This window comes from Histoplasma capsulatum (genome assembly GCF_000150115.1).
Source record: "Histoplasma capsulatum G186AR genomic scaffold supercont2.1, whole genome shotgun sequence".
NCBI lineage: Eukaryota > Fungi > Ascomycota > Eurotiomycetes > Onygenales > Ajellomycetaceae > Histoplasma > Histoplasma capsulatum.
Genome location: NW_025544801.1, coordinates 3189709 through 3211782, shown reverse-complemented (window position 1 = coordinate 3211782; position 22074 = coordinate 3189709). Strand labels below are relative to the sequence as shown.

Here is a 22074-nt window from a genome sequence, read left to right as displayed (position 1 = left end):
GATTACCCGGGCTGCCATTAAGGTCGAAATGAATGCAGAAATTTGTATGTGAAAAGTTCGCCTGTGGAATCAAATCGTACATTTTGGGTTGGGAAATGACGAAAGAAACAGAGTCCAAAATTAACTAAGCTAAATCTTTCAACACCCGAACAATCCAACAGCTTTCAGAATCGCGAGATGTGATCAAGGGCGTCTTTAATCGAATTTAGTGTCCAAGGGATTGAGGGTTTCTTTCCCTCTTCACTCCCCAAAACGTCCAGCTGTGGAGCAGACAGACAAAGTGTGCTCATGTCGAGAATGACGGAGGAAAAGGAGAATGCGCACATCAATAACAAAAACTCCGCCAACTGTAGAACCGCCCCCAGAATTGAATAATAAACGAAACCAGAGATGAAAGCTACAGACCCCGATCCAGAGAACTTGCGCCGTTGGTGGAGAAAAAGAAAAAGCGAGAAAAAAAACCTCGTCAACGACCCAGGCGTAACGTAGTGGTTCCGACAAGCACCCGATTTATCAACGCGGTCTTTTTAACACCCAGATCGTACATCAAATCATCCTTCATTCAGCAACTCGTATTCTTCCCACTCTCCGCCTTCTAAAATCTTCAAGAGTTATATCTAATCAATTATTGAATTACCCTTAGATCTCAAAAGCTTTGTACTCCCCGCCTTGCAAGCTGGGCGGTTGAAGGTTCGCCGCTTGGCCAGCAGTAGCCTGCTGGAACCCATAACGTTCACCAATGCCCAGCATTTCCGCATTGACAGCCATAGCAACTCCTTCCTCAGGTCCCTCCAAGCTGGCGGATTTTAGGAGATCCTGAACTTCCTTAATTCTCTTTTTAAAGGCCATGCGGTCAAGGAAGAGCTGTTGCCGGCCTTGCTCCAGATCTCTCCGTTCGGCTTCAACAATTTTTTCGAGTTCGGTGAACTGAGCAAGCTTGATGTCGAATTTTTGCAGAGTTATATTGACAGCCGCAGCGACGAGACGAGTCATTTCTCTTTCTTCGTTGGAGGCAAAAGCGGCTGCACGGGCAGCAGCAGTGGCCAAACCAATAGTTGCAATAGAAGGGCGCGAGGATTGTTTATCACTTCCTGTACTCCGCACAACAGCAGATGATTCAGGTTCATTTGCACCGTCGATCTCCATCGAATCTTCAAACTTCAGAGTCTCTCCTGCTTTGCCTTTGTCTTTATCCTTGGTCTCGTCCTTGTCCATGTCCTTGTCCATGTCCTTGTCCTTGACTTGATTGTCAGTACCTGTAAAGCCTTTGTCGAGTTGTTTCTGGAGTTCGCGACGTATTTCCTCAACTGATCGACCTGCAGCAGCAGCCGTAACCGCTGGTTCGGCCATCTCGGCTAAGTAGGATACAACGGAGAGGACAGGGTTGTCAAGTTGGCTAATTGGCTCTCTTCCACTCATCGCGCGGCTTAGAGAACCATCCTGCGTATCTTCCAAATATTTATCCTCGATTTCTAGCTGGAGGAATTTCATGACGCATTCTTCTGGTGTGCGTGTGCCAACATGGCGTGCGATTTGTCGCCAGTTGTCATCAAAATTCTCCAGACCCTCCAAGAGGAGGAGAAGTTCGGAGTTGCTCCATGGAGCATCCCGATCGGGGATTGTCGTATACGGACTATCTTCCAGTTTGACAAAATCGGAAGCATGGTGAGATGAAGGCAGTCTGCCTTGAAGGAAGCAATTCGGGCACAGATCGTATTTCGTATCCGGAGCATTGGAATTACTCGACACGGGAGCAGATTTGGCGTAGTGGAATCGTAGCCGTGTGCAGTCAATACCGCAGGAATAGCAATGGAATGTCTTCCTTGGTTCTTTCGCTGCAGCTTCCATTGTCTTGATCGAAGAATCGCCACCAGTTCCATTTGTGGTCGCGCCTTCCCCATTTGTCTGCTTCTCTTTGTCCTCAGCTGGAGTGATTCCTTTCCCCTTATCATCATAGATATTGCGACGAATTTCCAGGTTGAGATCACCTTTTGGAATTGGAGTAGCAGACGCGGCTCGTTCAGTAGAAGGGTGGGGTTTACCGGACGTGACGATAGCGTTGGGCGCCGGCTGGAATGGTTGTAAACCTCGAGGAGTGTCTGCGGTGACTCTGAAGTGACCTGTCATGGGGGGCCCAATATTGGAGGGTCTTGTCTGAGGGTCAACCTGTATTTCAAGTTAGACAAAACAATATATGCTCAAATTCATTGCCATTTCACCGCAAAAAGGCATACCTGGTAGTTGATCAAACCCCAGTGCTCGAGGAATGAGTGCACACGCATAATAGCACACACATCACCTGCTAAGTTTCGTCGACAGGCAGTGACTGTAAGATACTCGACAGGGTTCAAGCGGTACGTGTTGATCATGAAGTCGCGATAATCCTTGTAAATGGCAGGAGTTTTGCTGCGGTTTCGACTGTTGAAAAATTCCGGAAGAGCTTTTTTCTCAACAGTATGAATCACATTCATATCAAACCAACTCGTGTAGCTTGGAAGGATGATAGCGTGTGTTTGGGCTACCAGATGCGAGCGCGCTGAAGCCTCCAAAGAAGCTTTAGTCTGCGGCGGTTGGTCATCAGCGTTTTCGACTGGCTCTTGTTGCGTTGCCGAGTTTTCACCAGTTTCGTCTCCCACACCGTTTTCTCTATTTGCATCTGCGTCCGTTCCCCCCATTGTCTCGTCTTCCTTTTCTTTCTCGTCGTCTTTTTCTACCTCTTCGTTCTGGGGCTTGGGAGAAGCAAGCACATCTAACGGATTATCAGAAATCGAGACGTCTTGGTCTGCTTTAGAAGGCGTATGAGGTTGAGATGGGGAACCTAAATTACAAAGCGTATTATAAGCATGCGCATAACCAGATGAAAATGCTGCCGGGCGCATCCTACCTGAGACGCGGCTAGGGGATAGTGTGGCGGCAGGAGCCTCAGTCACCGATTGCCCATCCTGGGGAGCGGTGACGGTTGGGCTATCGGTAGCCATCTCGCCCGAGGTTGCATTTAGATCCTCCATTGTGGACGTGGCACAAAGAAATCAAAGGTTACAGGTTACAGGCTTGCTCGGTCCAGGCTATCCGCCTGCGCAGGATAGGAGAAGCTCTGTCAAATAGCAGCGATCCCCAAAGCCGTATTCGGAAGCTCGAAAAAAAAAAAAAAACGCGGCAACTGGATGGCTTGGATAATAACAATTAGGCAGGTCTGGCAGCAATGTCAAGCCTGATGGGATGGGTTGTACCAGCGTAGCTGCAGTGAACACGGGCAATCGCCAAAAATCTTTGGGATTGGAGGCTCTCCACGCTAGCCGAATCCAGTACTAACAACGAAAATACATATTACGGCAGCCGTGTAAAACCAAGTGTGTCATTTAGGATTAATTATTGACCGAAAGAAACGCGACTCCAAACGCGTTTTCGCGATGTCTAGCAATCTAGAGGAATTCGACGCATCATGGAATCATAGCGATAATCAACACCTTTGATTGATTAGCGCAAATGGTTTGAATGATGTATATCCTCATGATTTTCGAGCGATATGATCCGATATTAATCCTTGGGCCACGGACAGAAGACAGTTTATCTAAGGAGGTACGTGGACTACCTTGAATTTCAAAAACAGATCAAGCGAATTCTCGTGGATTTGGCATGAATTTCTGGATTTGGTCAGGCGGGCAAAGTTAATTGCTAATAGACCTAACAATTAGAACCAGCTTTCATATACATATTTTTGACAATATGCACGACACAGCAATATCTGCTAATCTATCATCCGAGACTCTCATTCCTTCGTCATCTCCTTCAGTCAATATGGATATGCAATCCCCTCCTAAACATGACACACTCCTAGGTCATTACGGAGGCTCACCTCCAGATCAAGGGAAAAGAAAACCCGATGATATCCTTACTACCACACCTCCCAAACGCTTGAGGAAACTTGGACCCTTTCTTGATGAGGAAGACGACGAGCACGACATATATCCATTTGCCGATTCTAGCGTAAACCCTATATGTCAGGATAAGAGCTACAATACCAGTGCATCATTGGATGCAATCCATATAAGCGCGCCTTCCGGTTCCAATGCTACCTATGGGATAAGAAATCCCCCCAAATCCATATTTTCGACACACGTGAATGATGTGTCAAAGGAAATGGTGACTATTTGCACATGTTTGGGTAAAGTCGTTAATCTGCGAAAGAGAACAAGGACTGCCCCTGTTTCTTATGAGCAAACAATTGCAGAGCGTTCAACTACAGTTCCAGGCAGAGCAAAAAGAAGTTACTATGGAATCGACATTCACAAATTACTTGACGATATCGCAATCGAAGATGCACAGGCAAGCAGCCGCCGTTTACAACCTTCTCCTCACCATCTATCTGTTGAAGTGGCGAATGATCCTCTGAAAAGTAATGGATCAAGCCTTATGTGGACTGAAAAATACCGTGCACGAAAATTTAAGGATCTTATTGGTGATGAGCGGACGCATCGCTCTGTTTTACGCTGGCTGAAGGGATGGGACTCAATTGTATTTCCGGGCCTAACAAAATTAAAATCAAAAGTCTCCACAAATGATTTCGAAGAACGGGCTCACCGGAAAGTTTTGCTCTTGACTGGACCCCCTGGCCTCGGTAAAACCACTCTTGCTCATGTCTGTGCAAAGCAGGCAGGATATGAAGTTCTTGAGATCAATGCAAGTGATGAAAGAAGTCGAGATGTTGTCAAAGGTCGAATTCGAGATGCAGTTGGCACTGAGAATGTGAAAGGGGTGACCATGGATGCTGGTGGTAAAAGGATTCGAAAGCCCGGCAAACCTGTTTGCATCGTCGTGGATGAGGTCGATGGGGTTGTAAGTGGCTCAGGTGGTGGTGGTGAGGGAGGTTTCATGAAAGCATTGATCGACCTCGTTATGTTGGACCAAAGGAATTCCAGCAACGCCTCGGAGTCTATTTCGACTCGCAACAAGGGTTCTAGAAAAGGAGAGAAATTCCGCCTCCTTAGGCCGCTGATTCTCATATGCAACGATGTTTACCACCCTAGCCTCCGCCCATTGCGAGCTTCCTCAATCGCAGAAATTATCCATGTTCGTCAAGCTTCTCTGGACAAGGTGGTTTTGCGAATGAAAACTGTGTTTGAAAAGGAAGGCATCCCATATGATGGAGACGGAGTAAGACGGCTTTGCGAAGCTTCGTGGGGTCTGACTAGCACCAGGGAACGTACAAACAGTCGCGGTATTGGTGAGGGTGATATTCGAGGAGTCCTTGTAGCTGGAGAATGGATAGCACATACGCTCCGTGCTGCTAGTCTAACAGCAGATATCAGACTCACGAGACAGTGGGTAGAGAAACACATCCTAAGTGGCGCAGCAAGAGATGGCCTATCAGCTCGTGGTTTAGGACGCGGCGGAACGAAAGATATTGTTGAGCGGGTGTTTCTTGACGGAGCTGGTTTCCCAACTGCACCCACGTCTGCGCAAACTTTCCAAGACCCATTGTTGGGTGGTGACACCAAACTCCCTACTGATGTCTCTGATCTTCGCAAACGACATGCGATTAACAGTCTGAGGGAGATGGTTGATGCCGCAGGCGAATATGACCGCTGCATTACGGAGTGCTTTACGACTTATCCAACCAAAACGTACCAGGATGATACTTTTCTCTCTAAACCTAACGCGGCCTATGAATGGCTGTATTTCCATGACATGGTATCATCCAAGGTTTACACGAATCAAGACTGGGAACTCAATCCGTATCTTAGCCAGTCTGTTGCCGCATTTCATCATCTCTTTTCCTCTTCCAACAGACAAACCTGGGATGGCGATAAAGCCCACACGAACAATGAAGACGACGAAGACGACCATCCCTTCTCAGGCCCAAAGGCAGATTTTGCAGCTTTTGAAGCGCAGAAGCAGAACCATGCCATCATAACAGAATTCCAGTCGACCTTCTCCCCTCCCCTTCTCCGCACGTTCCGCTCCACTGAATCGATTATCATAGACCTTATTCCGTACCTCACCAGAATGCTAGCCCCTGAGATAAAACCAGTAGTTGTTGGAGGAAGTGGCATTCAAAGAGGGGTCGCTAGCGTTCGCAAGGACACAGAACGTGCGCTCGTCAAGTCAGCGGTGAGAGTAATGAGTGGTATAGGGGTAAAATTCGAGAATACAAGGGTAGAAAGTGAAACTGGCGTCCACAATGGCTGGGTTTACAGGATGGAACCGTAAGTCTTCCCTTCCTGTCCCGAGCATCTACACAAATTACGCCTTGCATAGACAGCAATCTCTCGGATCGTGTTAAACATCCCCATACTTACATGATCTCCGCCAGACCTCTCGACACATTAACCATGTTTTCCAAGCTAAAAGGCAGCGGATCCACACCTGTCCGCTACGCAATCCGCCAGGTTCTACAGCAGGAATACGAAAAGGAGATCCTGCGTCAACGTTCCCAAGCTGGTCAAGCACGATTAAACGGGCCCCAGCGCGACAATTTCTCTCGCGATGACAATAACTGCAAGGAAAACACCAACCCAGATGGCCCAAACCCACCTAACTTTTCCTCCAGAATGAACGGACCCAAACGAGATTTCTTTGGCCGCGTCATTGTGAACGAAGCGCGGCCCAGTTCTTGTGTTGTTAGCGATGATGCCGCTGCCTCTCCATCAGTTAAAGCAATGAACAATCCGGTATGGGTTGGTTTTCACGAAGGTTATTCGAATGCTGTGCGTAAACGCGTGACGCTTAATGAGTTGTTATCGGGGTTGTAGAATAGAAGTATGCGGGCTGGTTGGTTCGCGGGCCTCTAACTTAGCGTGATTCAAACCATATGACATGTTTTTAAGTAGCGTTATATTTTTGTTTGCGGTATACGTCCGTTTATGAACGTAGCTTTGTATTTTCATATTTCATTCTGACCCTCCCGTTGGATCGGGTCTACCTAAAGCATCACCAGGAGTTTCAAATTGACCGTTCTTTGCTGAAACAAAGCAGGTGATTGTTCAATGCTCCAAACCTAAGGATTGATAAATCCACTTAAGTGGCAATTAGCGTGTGTCCCCAAGTTGGATCTGGTGGAGCACCTCAAAGTAGAGGCTAGGCGATCGTCACCCGCCGACAAAACCCTAGAGACCCGCTAAAAGCTTGAACTAGCTAGCTCAAATGTCATATTCAATCGTATATACATCACAGAATGTAATGTGTAGCGATGTCGAGGAAGAAAAATCCGCTGCCTGTTTCTTCACATCTGCTGGCTGACATGTTTCCGCATGGCATTGGCGGGCCGCGGCCATGGTTGTCGTCGATTGGGCTAGACTGCCAATCTCAGCCACCAAATTACTCCGCACTTCCAGTTGCATTTCCCAGCTTCTTCCAAAGGGCTGTGTTGTTTGTCTTGAATCAATGTCCTGAGTGAGATGAGCTTGACTGCCCAAGTGGTGCATCTCCCAAAATGACCGAATCCACGAGCGAACCTGCCGGTGGGGGCACTCAAATTGACGATATACCATTTGAGGACAAGCCATCGCCATGGCTGAACATGAAAGCCCAATATTTTTGCGCCGTCGGTTGGGCAAGAGGCCTACCAACAGGATCTTATGCGGACTTGGAAGCTCAGTCGTCGTTTGCTGACCCTGATATAAGCGGTCAGTTCAAAGGGGGAGCATGCATGGTTATGATCGTGAGATATCTAGATACTCCCGTCGGTAAGGCTGTTGCTATTTATTTGGGCTCAATGAATTGAAGAATACGCAGCTAATCCCTTCTTTGCCTGTCAGGTCCTTATGATGAAATCTTGTGGGTCCCTGGATGGTTTGAAGTCCCGCCTAAAAAGGCAAGCAACCCGCGGGTAACGAGGATATACGTCTCCAGAAAGGAATCCATTTATAATGGTAAAGTTTTCTTCCGGCAGGATCAGTGCTGCATCCCATACCGATTTTGGTATATCTGCTAATAATTGTTATTGTACATAATTCAGGGCGCAAAAACTGGAATATCCCTAAACATGTATTGTGTTTCGTTTTCCCTATATCATGCTTCTTGATATAAGAATATTGTCCAACTAACAGAGAACAACAAACCAGTTAGCAAATTTTAAATTCACCCCATCAGAAACGCCATCAACTATGCCCTACTCCAGCGTGGAAATATCTTTGCCCTCTAACCCAGATCAACCATTTGTCGCCCTTCAATTCTCCCCGCTGACACTAGTATCCAAACTCAGCTTCCCGGTTCACACTTCATATGTCCCTGTCAACCTGCTACTGGGGATGGCACCTATTCCAGAAAGCGAGTCCTGGCGAGAGGATGCTTTGGTCGGGACCAAGGAATGGTGCCACACAAGAGTTGATATCTCAGGATGGGGTAGGATGATGCGTGTCGAGGGAAAGCTTGGAGACGGGCAGTCCTTCCCTGAACTTTCAATGTCCAGTTATTGGGTGTATATCAATGACGCGAAACTGAGTTGCATGTCGATTTGACTCTGAAAGGACAGCACTGATGGCCATTATCTATTCGTCGTCAAGGGGAAAAAATCATCTATGCCTCTTTAGGGAGAATTTTGCTAGCTTCCTCCTAGAGGAGAAGTGGTTAGGGTCAACAAGCAAGGTGGTTCGTTTCGAGCCTTACGATCATTCTATGTTTATCGAATTAGCTTTTATTTCTATCAATGCGATGACTGAACTATTGTGATGGAATGTCTCCGTCCACCTGCAGTCTTTCAAGAATCCCACCAGTGTAGGATTCCTCCTAGAATTCGCGCATATATTGCCTCATAGCCTTCCCCCAACACAGTTCCCGTCTTTCTAGACTGGTAATATCAAACTAAAAACTTTTCCACTAGGCTAAAAGGAAACATTTCCTATTAGGACCACTAGGGTCAGTTTGTTTTCGAGGCGCATGCTCCGATCGACACCTCCTCTTCGCTAGTCTATTAAAATCTCTTCGGGTCTAGTTTCCGATCCCCTGATAACTCTCGCCAGCATCAAAACATCGCTACTTCTTTGATTCTATATACTTTGAATGCCAGCCAAAGAATGCTATGGAGTCTGAGTGACATAAAGTCCGTTCCATGTCTTCCGCGGAAGACGCTACACGCTCGAGCATGTGCCTGCTTCACGGCATGTTTGCGGAGACATCTCGCAAGGTATCGACTACTTAATTCTTTAAAAATGATGCTCAGTAGCGCATCACATCGCCTGAGGCTGACACTGAGGGGTAGCGTAGACTGTACAGAGTGGCGCAGGATGGTTTGGTCATCATCATTGTCCTTTGCGGCGCATGTTCAAGGATCCGGGATAGGAACTTCGAGTCTAGATCATTGATGTGATGGACATACAAATGGTGGTTGGTCGAGCACTCTCAACAAGTCGTGACAAGTCTCCAGGGTATATGTTTCGTTGGGGAAAGAGCTGAGAGATGGCAATAAGAAGACTACGGATACAACTTTTACACATGCCATACCTCGGTGGACATCGATCAATCGGACAAAGACCCTTTCCCACGATACTGAAGATGACTCTCAGTACCATCGATAGACAAGGGCTTGTCCAGCTTACGGTCAAAACGTGCTGGGAGATGAAAGATCTAAAAACAATAGTGCATAATTTGGAACTCTTGACGACGACCTAGACTTTGACCATAAGCCCACTCAGACTCTTTCACGGCAGCCCAGTGCGCCAGTCGGCTATTTTCCGTTTCATCCATGCCTACGCAGTAAACCCTCAACCCTTGTTGACTACGAGTCGCTTCAAGGATCCCGGATCATGCCACGCTGAGCAGGATTTGAAGGACTCTTCGATGCTGCTGGGACAACTCCCGCATAATCTCGAAGATTATGAGAAGCAGCGTGTCTAAAACCCATTCGTGCGAGGAAACATGGATGCCTGGGATCAGGGGGTTGTGTCTGATTAGAATCAACATCCAACTTCTCTGGAGGGCTGATTTATTGTTGCCGAGGATGACGATGATGATGATGATCGGCAGGTCTGCAAGCCCTGAAAGCCAAGTCAGCGCCTAACCGTTTCGAAACTTCGGGAAGAAATGCCAGCCCGGGCATCCCCTGTCTTGTCTATCCTTGATCCCAGTTAGGGCAGAAAAAGAAAAGAAGAAGCAAAAAGAAAAATGTTTGAACTACATAGTAGTTATATCCCAATAAACACAGCAGAGCAACGAAATTGAGAGTAAAAGAATGACAACACTCACTGACTACCCTACGTGAGGTTCATTGAACTCAAAAAACAAAAGAAAAAAGGAGAGAAAAGAACAAAAGTTTCTGCCTGGTTCCTCGTAATTGAAATGCATCCTCGAATATAGTAGTACCTGCTCGAAGTTCATCAAGTGCTGTAACACAGCATGCAAATTGGCAATGGAAAATTTGTCACCTGGCATGCATACAGGCTGCAACATTTCCAGAGAATGAGGAGCTCATGATAGAAGAATATCCCAAAACCAGATATTATGTGTATTAAATTTCTTGATAATGATAGTATTAGGTGATATATCAAAGGAAACTGATAAAGCTGGGCAAAACAAGCAATTTAAAAAGTAGGAAATGAAAACAACATCAATGCATCCTGAGAATCAAGATAAAAAAGACATGGGTATCGCGCAAACTCATTCAACAAATTAGGATTTCCAGTTACCAGAACCCGTAAAATATCTTCCTGCAAAACCAAAGCATTCTATCCATTGTCCACAGTAAATCAAAAATGAAAAAAAGAAAGGAACAAATTAGGTATTAAAATATCAAAGACACGATGCGGAACTGCTATACCCATGCACTTTTCACAAACACGTCCTTCTTTTTGGCTGATTTTCAGTTTCTTCTATCAGGTAACTGGTCGAATCCGACATTAGAGTGCATTTGTCGCGCATTGATAATTATCTGTTCGCGAAGTATGAAGCACGGGCCTCCATTACAACCTTATTCGAGCTCGATTGGGCCTTGGTCTGAACAGGTTTCTTTGTCGAGTGTTGGAGGATGGCCTTCATTCTAGCGATAGATGATGAGCTGCGAGTTGAGGATGTCGAGCTATCACGACGAGCGGCAAATGTGGAGGTGGACTTGGAGGAAGCGTCGGACGGCATTTTCGACTTTTGTAAGAATATAAAAAACGCTTATCGGACAATAACAACTTCTGCTGTTGTCGGCTCTAGGAGGGCTTGATAAGGGGATGGCTTTTCCGATTCACGTGAGGGTAGTTGATATAAAGCTTGCACAGGTGTGGTTGTTTTGTGAAGAGATATCGTGAGGGTATGAAAATCTTCTCGTTGTGAGGATTCTTTGGGAAGTAGAGAGCTATTTCAATGTTTGTTTTCTTTTCCTTTGAATTGATGATGGATAGTCATAAAGATGCAGGATAACAGAGGATTTGATCCCCTTTTTATACCCATGAATTCAACAACATAACCTCACAGGGCGTAGAATTGGCATCAGTAATTGACATTTGGGGAGTAGAACCAAACAATTAGTAAGTCACACCCAAGGCGACAGCCTGGACTTTCATCATCGCATGCATGGATGCAGTTTTTAGTTCCCTTGACGCGGTCGATACCTTTCCTTCTTAAACGCCGGTTCCCAAGCGGCTGGCGTTTTGACCCTTGCTGGATCCTGTTAGGCCACCACCAGCGTCATGCTGGTGGTAGGTAGAGAGGACGAACCAATCCAGACTCCCAACAGATCCCTGATAGGTGACTAACCCTTGTTTGCTGGCTCGACCAGAAGTAGTATGTCAGCATAACGCTAACATCGCAAACAGCAGAGGACTGGGCGGGTCTTTTCGTGTGCATTCATAGAGTGGACCCATTCCAGCCATTCCAAGTTGCTCTCGACCCGGGCCTGATGTCCCAACTGGAAACTGAACCCAGGCCCGTGTCCTGTGTTAGGCACAAATGGTGATGTTTGCGCAGAGGTTGAGCAAGAGATGTTAACCAATTCATAATTCTTGCGCATTCCAGAAGGATGCGGGGTCAATCAACATGATAAATCCGCGGTGAAGAGAGTGTGTGTTCCCACATCCGCCATTCTTCTGAACCTTCTTTGTGGTGCGGTGACTCGACATCCCGTATTCAACGTTCTTGATTTCCAATCTTGGGCGCGGACGATGTTCCACGCCTGAGGATGACCTCTAGTCCTGCGCTAAAAAAGCCAAGCCCCTTTGCTGAAATAATCTCATGATGCTGAAGTTGAGCTAGTCATGTGGGACGTCTAAGTGGTTGTATTAGCATGAGGCATATATGTGCGTTGCGCTAGTCCGTGATAGGCAGCCTAGGGCCAACAAGTCATTGAAACTAGTTAGTCAAACAAACAAAACGAACTTCACTTGACGTCACTTGAGTCCGTCGCAGTCATGGTGTTGTTGGGAATCGAATGTAGTTCCAATTTTCGGTCTGATGAACCGTCACAAGAACGCTTCGCTCGCTACTCTCTTCGTAATTGAGAGCGATGATCTGTTCGCTCCAGGCAATGGCATCCAAGTTACAAAACATAATTATTCACAAAAGAAACATACATCCATCTTCAATTTCCATCTAAGAGCTATTTATCCTTTCAAACACTAGTATATCTCACAGACAGACAGGCACTAGTAGACAGCAAGCTTCGAATTCGATCCCTATACGCCTGCAAGCAGGTATGCGAGCTGGTAGTCAAGCGAAACCTCCGTATATGATAGAGAGTTGACAGAGATCTTGCAGGTAGGCAGCCAGAAGTAGGCGGAGATATCTAGATTCATGCTATCCATACATACATTAGCACATCACCTTAGAGAGGATGGTTCAACATTAACCATTATTTCACCATGTCCTAACATGTATCACTTGGAACTTTGGGCTAGCATGAAGATGGAAAGAAGTGCAATATGGCGGATAAAAAAGCTTCGAGAAGGAATTCAACATCACAGGTCACTGGAGAGTCAACGGATTTTCAATGAGAATCTCTCCGTTTGGGATCCAGGCATATTTAGCGTACATCCAACCGGCATAGGGCTTTCTCCACCCTTTATTGGCTTGATATTACCTCAGAGTGCCTGGATCTGGACAGCGGTGGAGAGGGCAAGAGTCATCACCACGATTGCACTGTGTAGCTGCTAAAATTATCCAACAGGGCCGTTATTTCATCATCACACAATCACGGTGCCGCTGTGATCTGGTCTCCAGCTCAAGGTTCCTGCGTAATTCCGGACAGCGTCAGCCTCGCCTTTTCGTATTTTTCTTTTTCGTTTCCATTTGTCTTGTTGTCCGTCGGGTCGATTGACTGGAGCTGATTGCAGGAAGTGTTGTTGATACTTTTAACTTTCCGATCAGTCCAGCAAAACAGTTTTGGAAGTTTTGATTCCATTCCTCTCTTGTTAAAGTATTGGTTGAAGGTTTACTTTTTGAGGAACTGATGGATATAAGTTTTGCTGAAGTACAGCTTGCCAGCTTGAAAATAATCCGGCCTCAAGATTTGGAAACGGGCTGAGATTGACTTCACCATTGAGTCCCATTCAACTCTAGCTGTTCGCAATCACAACAAACAGCGGTAATATATTATTTTAACCACTGCAGAGCACCATAGGAATGCACCCCAACGTCTAGAGAGATTCATGCGGAGGGATATACAAGCCCGCAAACCTGGTAGGAAGTTCAAAAAATAATAATGATAATAATAATAAGTAAACCCCAAGCATTATAATAGGGACAGGAGAAGAACTTTTGAAAAAGGAAAAAAAGAGATGATGTCGCCCAGGCTCGAACTGGGGACCTTGAGTGTGTTAGACTCACGTGATAACCAACTACACCACGACACCTTCTTGCTGTTAGGACCACCAGAATTTAGGAACTAAATGCATTTCGACCCTGGCTCAACACCGTGTGCTATAACTGATTTTTAGATTAAGATGTTTTCCAGAGATATATACCAGGCATACTATTTCATTTTATTCATGTGATGAATGTTTGTTTATGTTTATACTGTACACATGTATGAACAGCGGATTCAGGACGGCGATACTAAAAGTCTAAGGACGTACTAAGGCCCCAAAAAGAGAGAAAAGCGCGAAAGAATAACTCCAAAAAGAAAAAAAAAAGCATGAAAGCCATAAATGAGTATGTATACTTATCGATATAACAGGAGATGAACAGGAAGTGGCGCGACTAATATTACTTCTTCAACTTCTCTGTCAACTCGGGAACTTTCTCGAATAAGTCCCCCACCAATCCGACATCTGCAACCTGGAAGATAGGCGCGTCGGGATCCTTGTTAATTGCAGCAATAACCTTGCTATCTTTCATACCGGCAAGATGCTGTATGGCTCCAGAGATACCCGCGCAAAGGTATAGTTCAGGAGCAACGTTTTTACCGGTCTGGCCGACCTGAAGACTGTTATCGGCGAACCCGCTATCTACGGCAGCGCGAGAGGCACCAATAGCAGCACCTAAAGCGTCTGCAAGTGGGGGCATCAGTCTGTCGAATTCCTCTTTCGATTTAAGGCCCCGTCCTCCAGAGACGACGCGGGAAGCAGTGCCAAGATCGGGGCGGTCAGACTTGGCCAAGTCCTCTGATACCCATTCTGTTGGTGATGGCACTTTGGGGTCCGCGCCATCAACGACTTCCGCTGTGCCGCCTGTTGTCTCGCCGGCTTGAAATGCTGTTCCTCGGACGGTTAAGACCTTCACGGGGTCCGTGGATTGGACGGTAAGGATAGCATTTCCGGCATAGATTGGTCGGACAAAGGCTATGGGCCGGATGTCAGCACAAAGAAAGTCATTAGATCATATGATATGGGGGAACTCACTATCCTCACTTTCAATGGCAGTGATATCAGATATTTGCTGGACGTCCAAAAGGGCCGCAACTCGAGGTAAAATATTCTTGCCAAAAGCACTGTGACTGGCGATGACGTGTGTGAATCCTTCTTTTTTGATATTCTCGACGAGAAGCGGGGCGTAGTTCTCAGGCAATCCCTATATTCGTCGAGCGAGCGCATGGTTAGTATACATACATTCTCTCCCTGCTAGCCCATGTAATAACCAGTACACCCAATATGTAACTCCGCAGTCTCTCCAAGTATACAAACACTAGCATACCTTGTCGTAGGCCGCATTGTCCACCGCAAGGACCTTATCCAGACCCTTGATCTTTGAAGCCTCCGCCGCTGCACCGTTTTTCACACCACCCCCCGCCACAAACGCTGTCACCGAGCCTCCCAATTTCTGTGCAGCAGTAATTGCCGAGAGAGAGGAACCTTGGATCTTTCCATCACGCTGTTCGAGAACCGCAAGGGTAGAGAGCAGCCGTGAAAGTGCCGAGAGTTGTGACCGACGAATGGATTGTGATCGTAGCGGAGTGGTCGCCCGAAGGATCGAGTGTCTGGCGATAACGGAATTCATGGCTGAGTACGTGGTGTAAGATAGAAGCGTATATCTTCGCCCTTTCCGCCTCCTGATTCGCACAATAGAAACTTGCTAGGTAAGATCAATGGACGAAACGGAGAGATACCGATCTCGGGATCCTCGCCGATTCTGAGGGGAGAAGTTGAATGCCGCGAACTTGAATGACTAAGCATGCTCGGAAATTCACGGTTAAAACCCAAGAGACAAACACAAATCAAAATTCCTTCAAAGACGGAGAAGCAGTATGCTTCTGGATTATGAGTTTTATGTTATTATGACGGGTCTGGAAACTTCGCCCAATAGGCTCTATCATGATTTAAAAATTGCAGGTACTCCAACTAGAAGGAACAAAATATTTTTTAAAAAAAGGTAAAGGCGCCTCAGGAACCCCATATTTGAATAAAAAGCATGTAAACAAAAATAGGAAAGCCCATGATCACCTTCTTTTCCTTTTATTAGAATCAGAAGACTCAGGAGCCTTGGTGAGGGTAGTCTTGTTCCCATTGACATTGTCACCGTCTGATAGAGCTCGAGCTTTTTGAGCTTGAAGCTTAGCTTTTCTCGATGCGATCAATTCATCATCTTCATTATCTTCATTCTCAGATATCTTCAGCTTCTTTGACTCCATAGACCCCGATTTCCCAACCGATTTGCGCTTCTTGTTCATTTTCTTGGAGCCCTCAAGAGTCATAGAATCCTCATCTTCTCGAACATCACCCTCATCAACCCATAATTCACTGGCAAGCCAAATTGGCATAGCCATTGTATTCGCACCTTTCAGGTGTAAAGCCTTGATATTCCTCCATCCCTTCGAGACATACTTTTCCGCCATACCCTGAACAACAGCCTCAACATTTTCCACCAGCTTCTCGGGAGTAAAGTTCGCAGAACCAACGCGCACAGAAGTCGTGGCCGCGGATGCCAAATGTACAGGGACGCTAGACAGAGTCTTCTCGATCTCTTTCGCAACGACAGCCGGCAATGCAACGGCAGAGTACATTTCATCGGACGCAGGTCTCTTCCTATCCTCCTTCTTCACCTTTTTACCCCCGACCTTCTGCACTTCCGCAATGCGAATCGGAATTGGGCGCTTGCTCGATTTATAGAAGATCTTCCCCAGGGTCTGCACCAGCCTCATGATAATCCGATCATCGGCCAAAAAGACATCATGCTCTGACAGCAACCGTCGTCGACTCTCGAAGCTCTTATATTTGGTCTTTAGTTTGGTGTATCCGATGACCTTGGTAATGCGCGACGACAAGTTTGTCGGGAATTGAGGGTTGGCAATAACATCCTTCACCGCGCGTTGTGGGTCGGCTGCTATGAGGCAGATGCTGAGAGAAGGGGAGGTGTTCAGGGAATGTGGGACAACGATTTTGCCTGGCTTTAAACGGTTTTTGTCTACGATATGTTTTTTTGTTGTGAGGACAAGCCAGATGGGAGTAGCATCTACACCGTCCGTGTCGTCTTCATCGTCGTTATTGGCCAGGAGATCCTTCTTCGTCGATTCCAGAGCTTTCCTTTCCTCTTCCGTTTTTATATGTCGTAGAAGCGCAGATGATGCCCGGGTGACCTGTATATATGAATGGCTCTCACTATTAATATCTAGCTCGCCTCTACCTAATAAAGCACTGGTTGAATGGGCGGGGTTAGGCAAAGAATGAAAAAGAGACCTACCTGATCATTATTCAATTGATAAGGAGTCCCGGAGACGGGTTTGATGGTAAGGACACCAGAGGTCACAGCCATGATTTTCTCTATCCTATCACTTTCTCCTCTTGACTACGAGTATCCTTTGTTAATCTCCAAATTCTGCCACAATTGAAAAAAATCTTCGGAGTACGGTCAAGCAGTTTTTCCGACCACACTAGGTGAAAGGTTATTCCGCTCTAGTCTTATCATAGCCTGGGTTTAGCAAATGAATACTCCAAGTACCAGAACTAAAAATTGTTCACAGAGAACAAACATATGTATAAGCCGCGTTTGTTATATGAGGTGCTGACAGCTAATATAGAGTGATATCAGTCCACACGTCCTTCTGACTCTGTGGGGAAGGAAGAATCGATACTAGTATTCTTCAACACACACCATAAGCCTGGGTATGAAGTAGTTGAAAGAGAGGCTAGGATTACATAGTGCTTCAGGAGCAGGATACAAATATGAGATTGTCCTAGAAATCCTTCAGCGTGGGTTTGCTTTCTCCCAACAGCCGTCAAGTAGAAGTCTATGACCATATACGCAGTTGATGGAGTGCGACTGGGCAATGACATGTCTTGAACTGTCGTCATAGAATTCATCAAAGTCTAAAGGTATAGAGCCAATTTGCCGGGCCATACTGAGTTCATTGGATTTTTTACCTTTTGTGATGCAGAGTTATATACTGCGTAGCCCCGAAGAGGCTTGTCATGGCTGTTGAGAGTGGCAAATTGGATATTCATAGAGTACTAGTACTAGTATTTATTCCTCTCCACTCTCTCTCTGTTCGCCATCTTCAAACGACAAGAATTTTAATGAGCTTACACCTTTTTGCTATTGTTGGCCAGAATGGGCGGCAATATTCTGGGCTGTTGCCTTTGTGGGTTCTTCCTTGGAGACTTTGAGGACCTTGACTCCGGATCTTGGTGGGAGCACTATCGTGTGGGTAAGTGCAGGATTTCATTTCGACTGTCGGCCGGAAAAACTTTTTGGCGGCTTTCCAACATCTTTATCCTTCTTGAGGAGATAGTATTTTATACTTCTCTAGTCCTTCCCCCCTAACTAACCCTACCCTCACATCGGTGGTTGATGTATGTGCACGAATGTATGCGGACGAATGTATGGCGGTTCCAATTAAGCGGGACTTTCCATTTTGTTGAAATCACGTTCAACTGTGTCCCTCATTCGATCTTTTGGATACCGCTCGCGAATAATTAGTACCCAGATGCCGTTAGATTTGCTAAAATTAGGGAATCAGTACATCATAACTTTACAGAACCCGAGGTTTCAGGTGTCGGGCAATTCGTCGACCCCGGTGCCGAATCTTTTGTTCTCCCCGCAAACAAGGACAGCCGCTGGGATGACCCGGGATATCAATCAGCTCCAAAGGTTGAATTCAGTGCTTTTCATCTCTGTTGGCCGTCGAAGCGTCCTGGTTTTGTTTTTCATGAAGCTTGCTGGTCAATTCTTCAACAAGTCTATCAAGACAAGCAAATCCCTCTGGCACGCATTCTGGAAGTTTTCCACTCCCTGCCGGTTTCGCTTACAGACAATGTTCCAAACCGGGACCATAACTATGAAGGCTTAGTTACTCTTGACGATCGATGTTTTCCATGGTATGACGAGTTGAAGTACAATAACTCTATGTCACCGAAGCAACAGCGTCTGCACCCAAAAGCCAACCCTTACGAAGTGGTTGATATTGATGATTTTCTCAAGGACATTCAACGATCCCCACCTGGCTTCAAGTCGATTTATACTGCCACTTCTTCCCCACCGACAGGGGATTTCTTCGTGCGACTCCCATTCGAAATTTACAATGAAATAGCGTCCTATCTGCCAACAGCGGATGTTTTGGGACTTCGTCTGGTATCAAGAGCATTTGTGCCTATCTACTGGAGCCAGGCATTTTGGAGAACAAGGTTTTGGCCTAATTCTGATCGGGGATTTCTATTTGAGATCTGGCATCAGCATGACATGGAGGACTGGAGGGCACTCTACCGCCGTACAAGCAATTCCCGTCTTCCGCCCGGACTACAGAACAGGCAGAGGGTCTGGAAACTGGGTCTAGCATTGAGGAACATTTTAGACGCGAAGTGGATGAATACCTCATCAGTATCATGTCTTGAGGGCCTTACACAGGCTGACTTCAACTGGAAAAGGGTTTCTGGAAAATTTCCCGAAAAGCCCCGCCCTACCTCACTCAACAAGTATCCAATGTTCCACTATGGTTGCCAGGAGTTCAAAAAAGGACATGTATTAATCCCACATGACCTTGCTCAGATTGTTGTCTACCTGGTCCGAGATGGCGATGCACCTTATATTTCTGGGTTAAAATTTATTTCAGCCGGTGAACAGAAAATATGTTTAGGATATTGCACCGATGAGTTAGTTGTTGTGGATACACCGGCCCTAAAAGGATTCACCGTAGCTGTCGGATTGAAAGGAATACGTGGATTACAGATTATGGCAATACCAGAGTCATTGAAGAAATGGATTGGTTCTCATGATCGATGTCCCCAAACAAAACGGCTTATCACTGACGGACCTCTAATAGCACTTGAGGCAGGTTTTGATGTAAGCAGAAACCACAAGCCAGCATCCCCCCACTTTTCCTTTTTTCATTTATAAATTTTCTTAATCGGCTTCATCGCTGAATGGGAATCTCTAGGGGTTCAAATTGGTCAGCCTTGCAGCGGGGGAGGAGCGAGCTTTTCATAACTCATCCATTGACTGCAACAAGTCTTTGCACAACCACGCGTTATGGTACCCTAAGATCCCTAGCCGCGACTTTTGTCTAAGTGACATGTGTCTTACAGGGCAAAGCGTTGCTCTTGATGAGTATCGGCCTTTATGTTGGGTTCGTTTTGGTGGTCTCCGTGGTGACAGGCTTCGATCTTTACGGGAAATCACAATACCGAGCTGCGGGCTACCGTGGATTCGATTTCATTATGCCCAAGGCTCAAGCCCAGTTACTCTTGGCCGTGGACGTCCAGAACCTAAGCAAGTCTCTCGGTTTTCTATCAACGGGCCATCGGGGGAAATAATTGAAAACATTGAAATCCAAGTGACCGAAAAACAGACACTGAAATCTTTCAAGGCAAGTGTCCTTATGTGTCCATATAAATGATCAGCCCCGACTTCTGGCCAGAATGGAGCTCCTTCCTGCTGCGAGATTGTTTTCAAATACCTGATGTCAATTAATATCGATGGTTAGATTTCAACAAATCACGGGAGGGAATTTCTTTCAAGCAAATGGGGGAAAGAACCTCCGATTAGGCTAGCATACCCTCCAGGGGCAGTCATCACGGGGATCTTCGGGAGCTACGTAAGTACGATATGATTGATTTACCTCTACATTGAACAAACGCTGATTACGGAGTAGGATTGGCAGTTTGGCCTCATGAGTTTGGGCGTAATGTCGGTGAAAATCTAAGTAACAACATGGAATGCATTTAACTATAACAAGTGATTGGAATCCCAATTCCCCAGCAATGCGATCCTTCACCGCCCTCTAGCATGCACCCCAATAATACCCCTTAAGTGGATGAAAACAAAGATATCCTTTCCACGAGTTCCTCCAGCGCCTTGTGGATCTCTTCCTGGTCGTTTTTTATATGCATGAGCTTCCCATCTGTGAGAGGAAAGTCCTCTAGTTCCTCCCCTTGGTTCCCACCAAGCTGGTAGATTCGACAGTAACGGCCGATTCCGACTATCCCATACAGAGTACGCTCCATGTCAGGTTTAAATCCAGAACGGACAATATTGAGATAGGAAGTCAGTTGCTCGATGGCCCCCTTCCACTGGGCGTTCTGCCCCTCGAACTCGGCACGCTTGCTCTCACAGAGAATAACAAGCTCTTGATGACCCGCATTATTCACACGGGCAACTGCAATATTCCCCCGCCTGCTACTGGCTGCCGAGAGTGGTATCTGGGGGTGGAGCACAAAAGCATCCTTCGGGTGGAAGTACATGTTCAGGATATTCAGCCACATGGTATCGACTGCGTTTTCAAGGGACGCCTTGGTGATACCTCTATAGAGGGATGCGACTGCTTCGGCTTCCATATACTTTGAATATAGTCAGCATATCTTCGCGCAGCGAAATTATCAAGGACAAACGCACAGTCATTTTGAAAGTTTCAACTTTTAAATTCGGATAAAGTTGGAAATTGTCTGGAACTGTGGAATCAAAGTTGCTAATGCTTTGTCAATATTGAAGTGTTTAATAGTTATTGGTAATTTGATTCTTCAAGAAAGAAGAGAAGAGTTGTGTATTCTGTCCCCTGGCCCCCCAGTTTATGGTACGAATGTTGCTGAAAAGTAGCAAAGATTCTCTCACTGAAGTTATTCACTCGGTGCTTGATCATTAACTTCTTGAAATGAATGCAGATTACCAAGTCAGTCTGTGAATGATTCGATCTCTATTAGATTAGCAAGCGCTCTGATAGAATTCACATGAACTGGCAATGTACTGTGTTCACTTCACAGCATCCCACAGTTAATGAGAGATTCAAAGATTATCTCTCATGGTTAAAACGCTCCATCCGACCACAGATGTAATTACCCCTTTTAAGAGAACATTATGAACGGTGCGTCGGGGATGCAAATGATATATCCAGTGGAAACACGGTTTTACAACGATATGATACGATAAATCAAGGTATAGAATCAAGTTCCGTTGGTTTGGCTATATATATATATATATTATTGGACATTCTCACGCCTAAAACATCAACATTCACCCTCAGAGCCCTTGCCGATTGAATCCTCCAGCCCTTATCACTTGGAGGCAGCACAAGTGAGCGGAGCAAGAGCCCCCGGCCCCTACGTGTATACCAGTTCCAGTGAGTGGATTTACCATTTCAGGCTTGAAAGAGAAAATTCCTGCACACTCATCTGGGACAACGAAGCCAACTAACATGGCTTTTCCCATCCCTTCCGCAACCTTTAGAACCTAGTATACACTAGAGGTTGGCTTGCCGGGACATACTTCTTTCCTTCCACGTCCGCAGAGACATGAACG

The 22074-nt window shown here is 46.1% G+C and overlaps 8 protein-coding genes and 1 non-coding gene across 9 annotated transcripts; 4 read left to right on the top strand and 5 right to left on the bottom strand.

The window, feature by feature from the left end:
* Positions 1-639: 639 nt before the first annotated feature.
* Positions 640-3008, bottom strand: HCBG_01048 (SWI/SNF complex transcription regulator; the record flags this gene model as incomplete). Its single annotated transcript, XM_045428098.1, has 3 exons — positions 640-2166; positions 2235-2818; positions 2885-3008. 3 exons carry the CDS (start codon positions 3006-3008, stop codon positions 640-642), a joined length of 2235 nt encoding a protein of 744 aa, XP_045292073.1.
* Positions 3009-3798: 790 nt separating this feature from the next.
* On the top strand, positions 3799-6752 carry HCBG_01047 (chromosome transmission fidelity protein; the record flags this gene model as incomplete). Its single annotated transcript, XM_045428097.1, has 2 exons — positions 3799-6206; positions 6314-6752. The coding sequence occupies 2 exons, from the start codon at positions 3799-3801 to the stop codon at positions 6750-6752; spliced, it is 2847 nt and encodes a 948-aa protein (XP_045292072.1).
* A 680-nt stretch (positions 6753-7432) lies between these two features.
* On the top strand, positions 7433-8459 carry HCBG_01046 (uncharacterized protein; the record flags this gene model as incomplete). The annotated part of the gene is made up of 3 exons (XM_045428096.1): positions 7433-7685; positions 7958-7986; positions 8049-8459. The coding sequence occupies 3 exons, from the start codon at positions 7433-7435 to the stop codon at positions 8457-8459; spliced, it is 693 nt and encodes a 230-aa protein (XP_045292071.1).
* Positions 8460-9432: 973 nt separating this feature from the next.
* HCBG_01045 (uncharacterized protein) lies at positions 9433-9834 on the top strand (the record flags this gene model as incomplete). Its single annotated transcript, XM_045428095.1, has 2 exons — positions 9433-9576; positions 9610-9834. 2 exons carry the CDS (start codon positions 9433-9435, stop codon positions 9832-9834), a joined length of 369 nt encoding a protein of 122 aa, XP_045292070.1.
* Positions 9835-13695: 3861 nt separating this feature from the next.
* On the bottom strand, positions 13696-13769 carry HCBG_11004. Its single transcript has one exon. It is a non-coding gene; the product is annotated as a tRNA-Val (tRNA).
* A 352-nt stretch (positions 13770-14121) lies between these two features.
* HCBG_01044 (electron transfer flavoprotein alpha-subunit) lies at positions 14122-15446 on the bottom strand (the record flags this gene model as incomplete). The annotated part of the gene is made up of 3 exons (XM_045428094.1): positions 14122-14696; positions 14757-14925; positions 15049-15446. The coding sequence occupies 3 exons, from the start codon at positions 15349-15351 to the stop codon at positions 14122-14124; spliced, it is 1047 nt and encodes a 348-aa protein (XP_045292069.1).
* Positions 15447-15604: 158 nt separating this feature from the next.
* On the bottom strand, positions 15605-17123 carry HCBG_01043 (uncharacterized protein; the record flags this gene model as incomplete). Its single annotated transcript, XM_045428093.1, has 2 exons — positions 15605-16927; positions 17032-17123. The coding sequence occupies 2 exons, from the start codon at positions 17101-17103 to the stop codon at positions 15791-15793; spliced, it is 1209 nt and encodes a 402-aa protein (XP_045292068.1).
* A 775-nt stretch (positions 17124-17898) lies between these two features.
* HCBG_01042 (uncharacterized protein) lies at positions 17899-20179 on the top strand (the record flags this gene model as incomplete). Its single annotated transcript, XM_045428092.1, has 3 exons — positions 17899-17995; positions 18308-19626; positions 19721-20179. 3 exons carry the CDS (start codon positions 17899-17901, stop codon positions 20177-20179), a joined length of 1875 nt encoding a protein of 624 aa, XP_045292067.1.
* Positions 20180-20588: 409 nt separating this feature from the next.
* On the bottom strand, positions 20589-21972 carry HCBG_01041 (uncharacterized protein; the record flags this gene model as incomplete). The annotated part of the gene is made up of 4 exons (XM_045428091.1): positions 20589-21119; positions 21175-21230; positions 21391-21454; positions 21910-21972. The coding sequence occupies 4 exons, from the start codon at positions 21970-21972 to the stop codon at positions 20589-20591; spliced, it is 714 nt and encodes a 237-aa protein (XP_045292066.1).
* Positions 21973-22074: the final 102 nt, after the last annotated feature.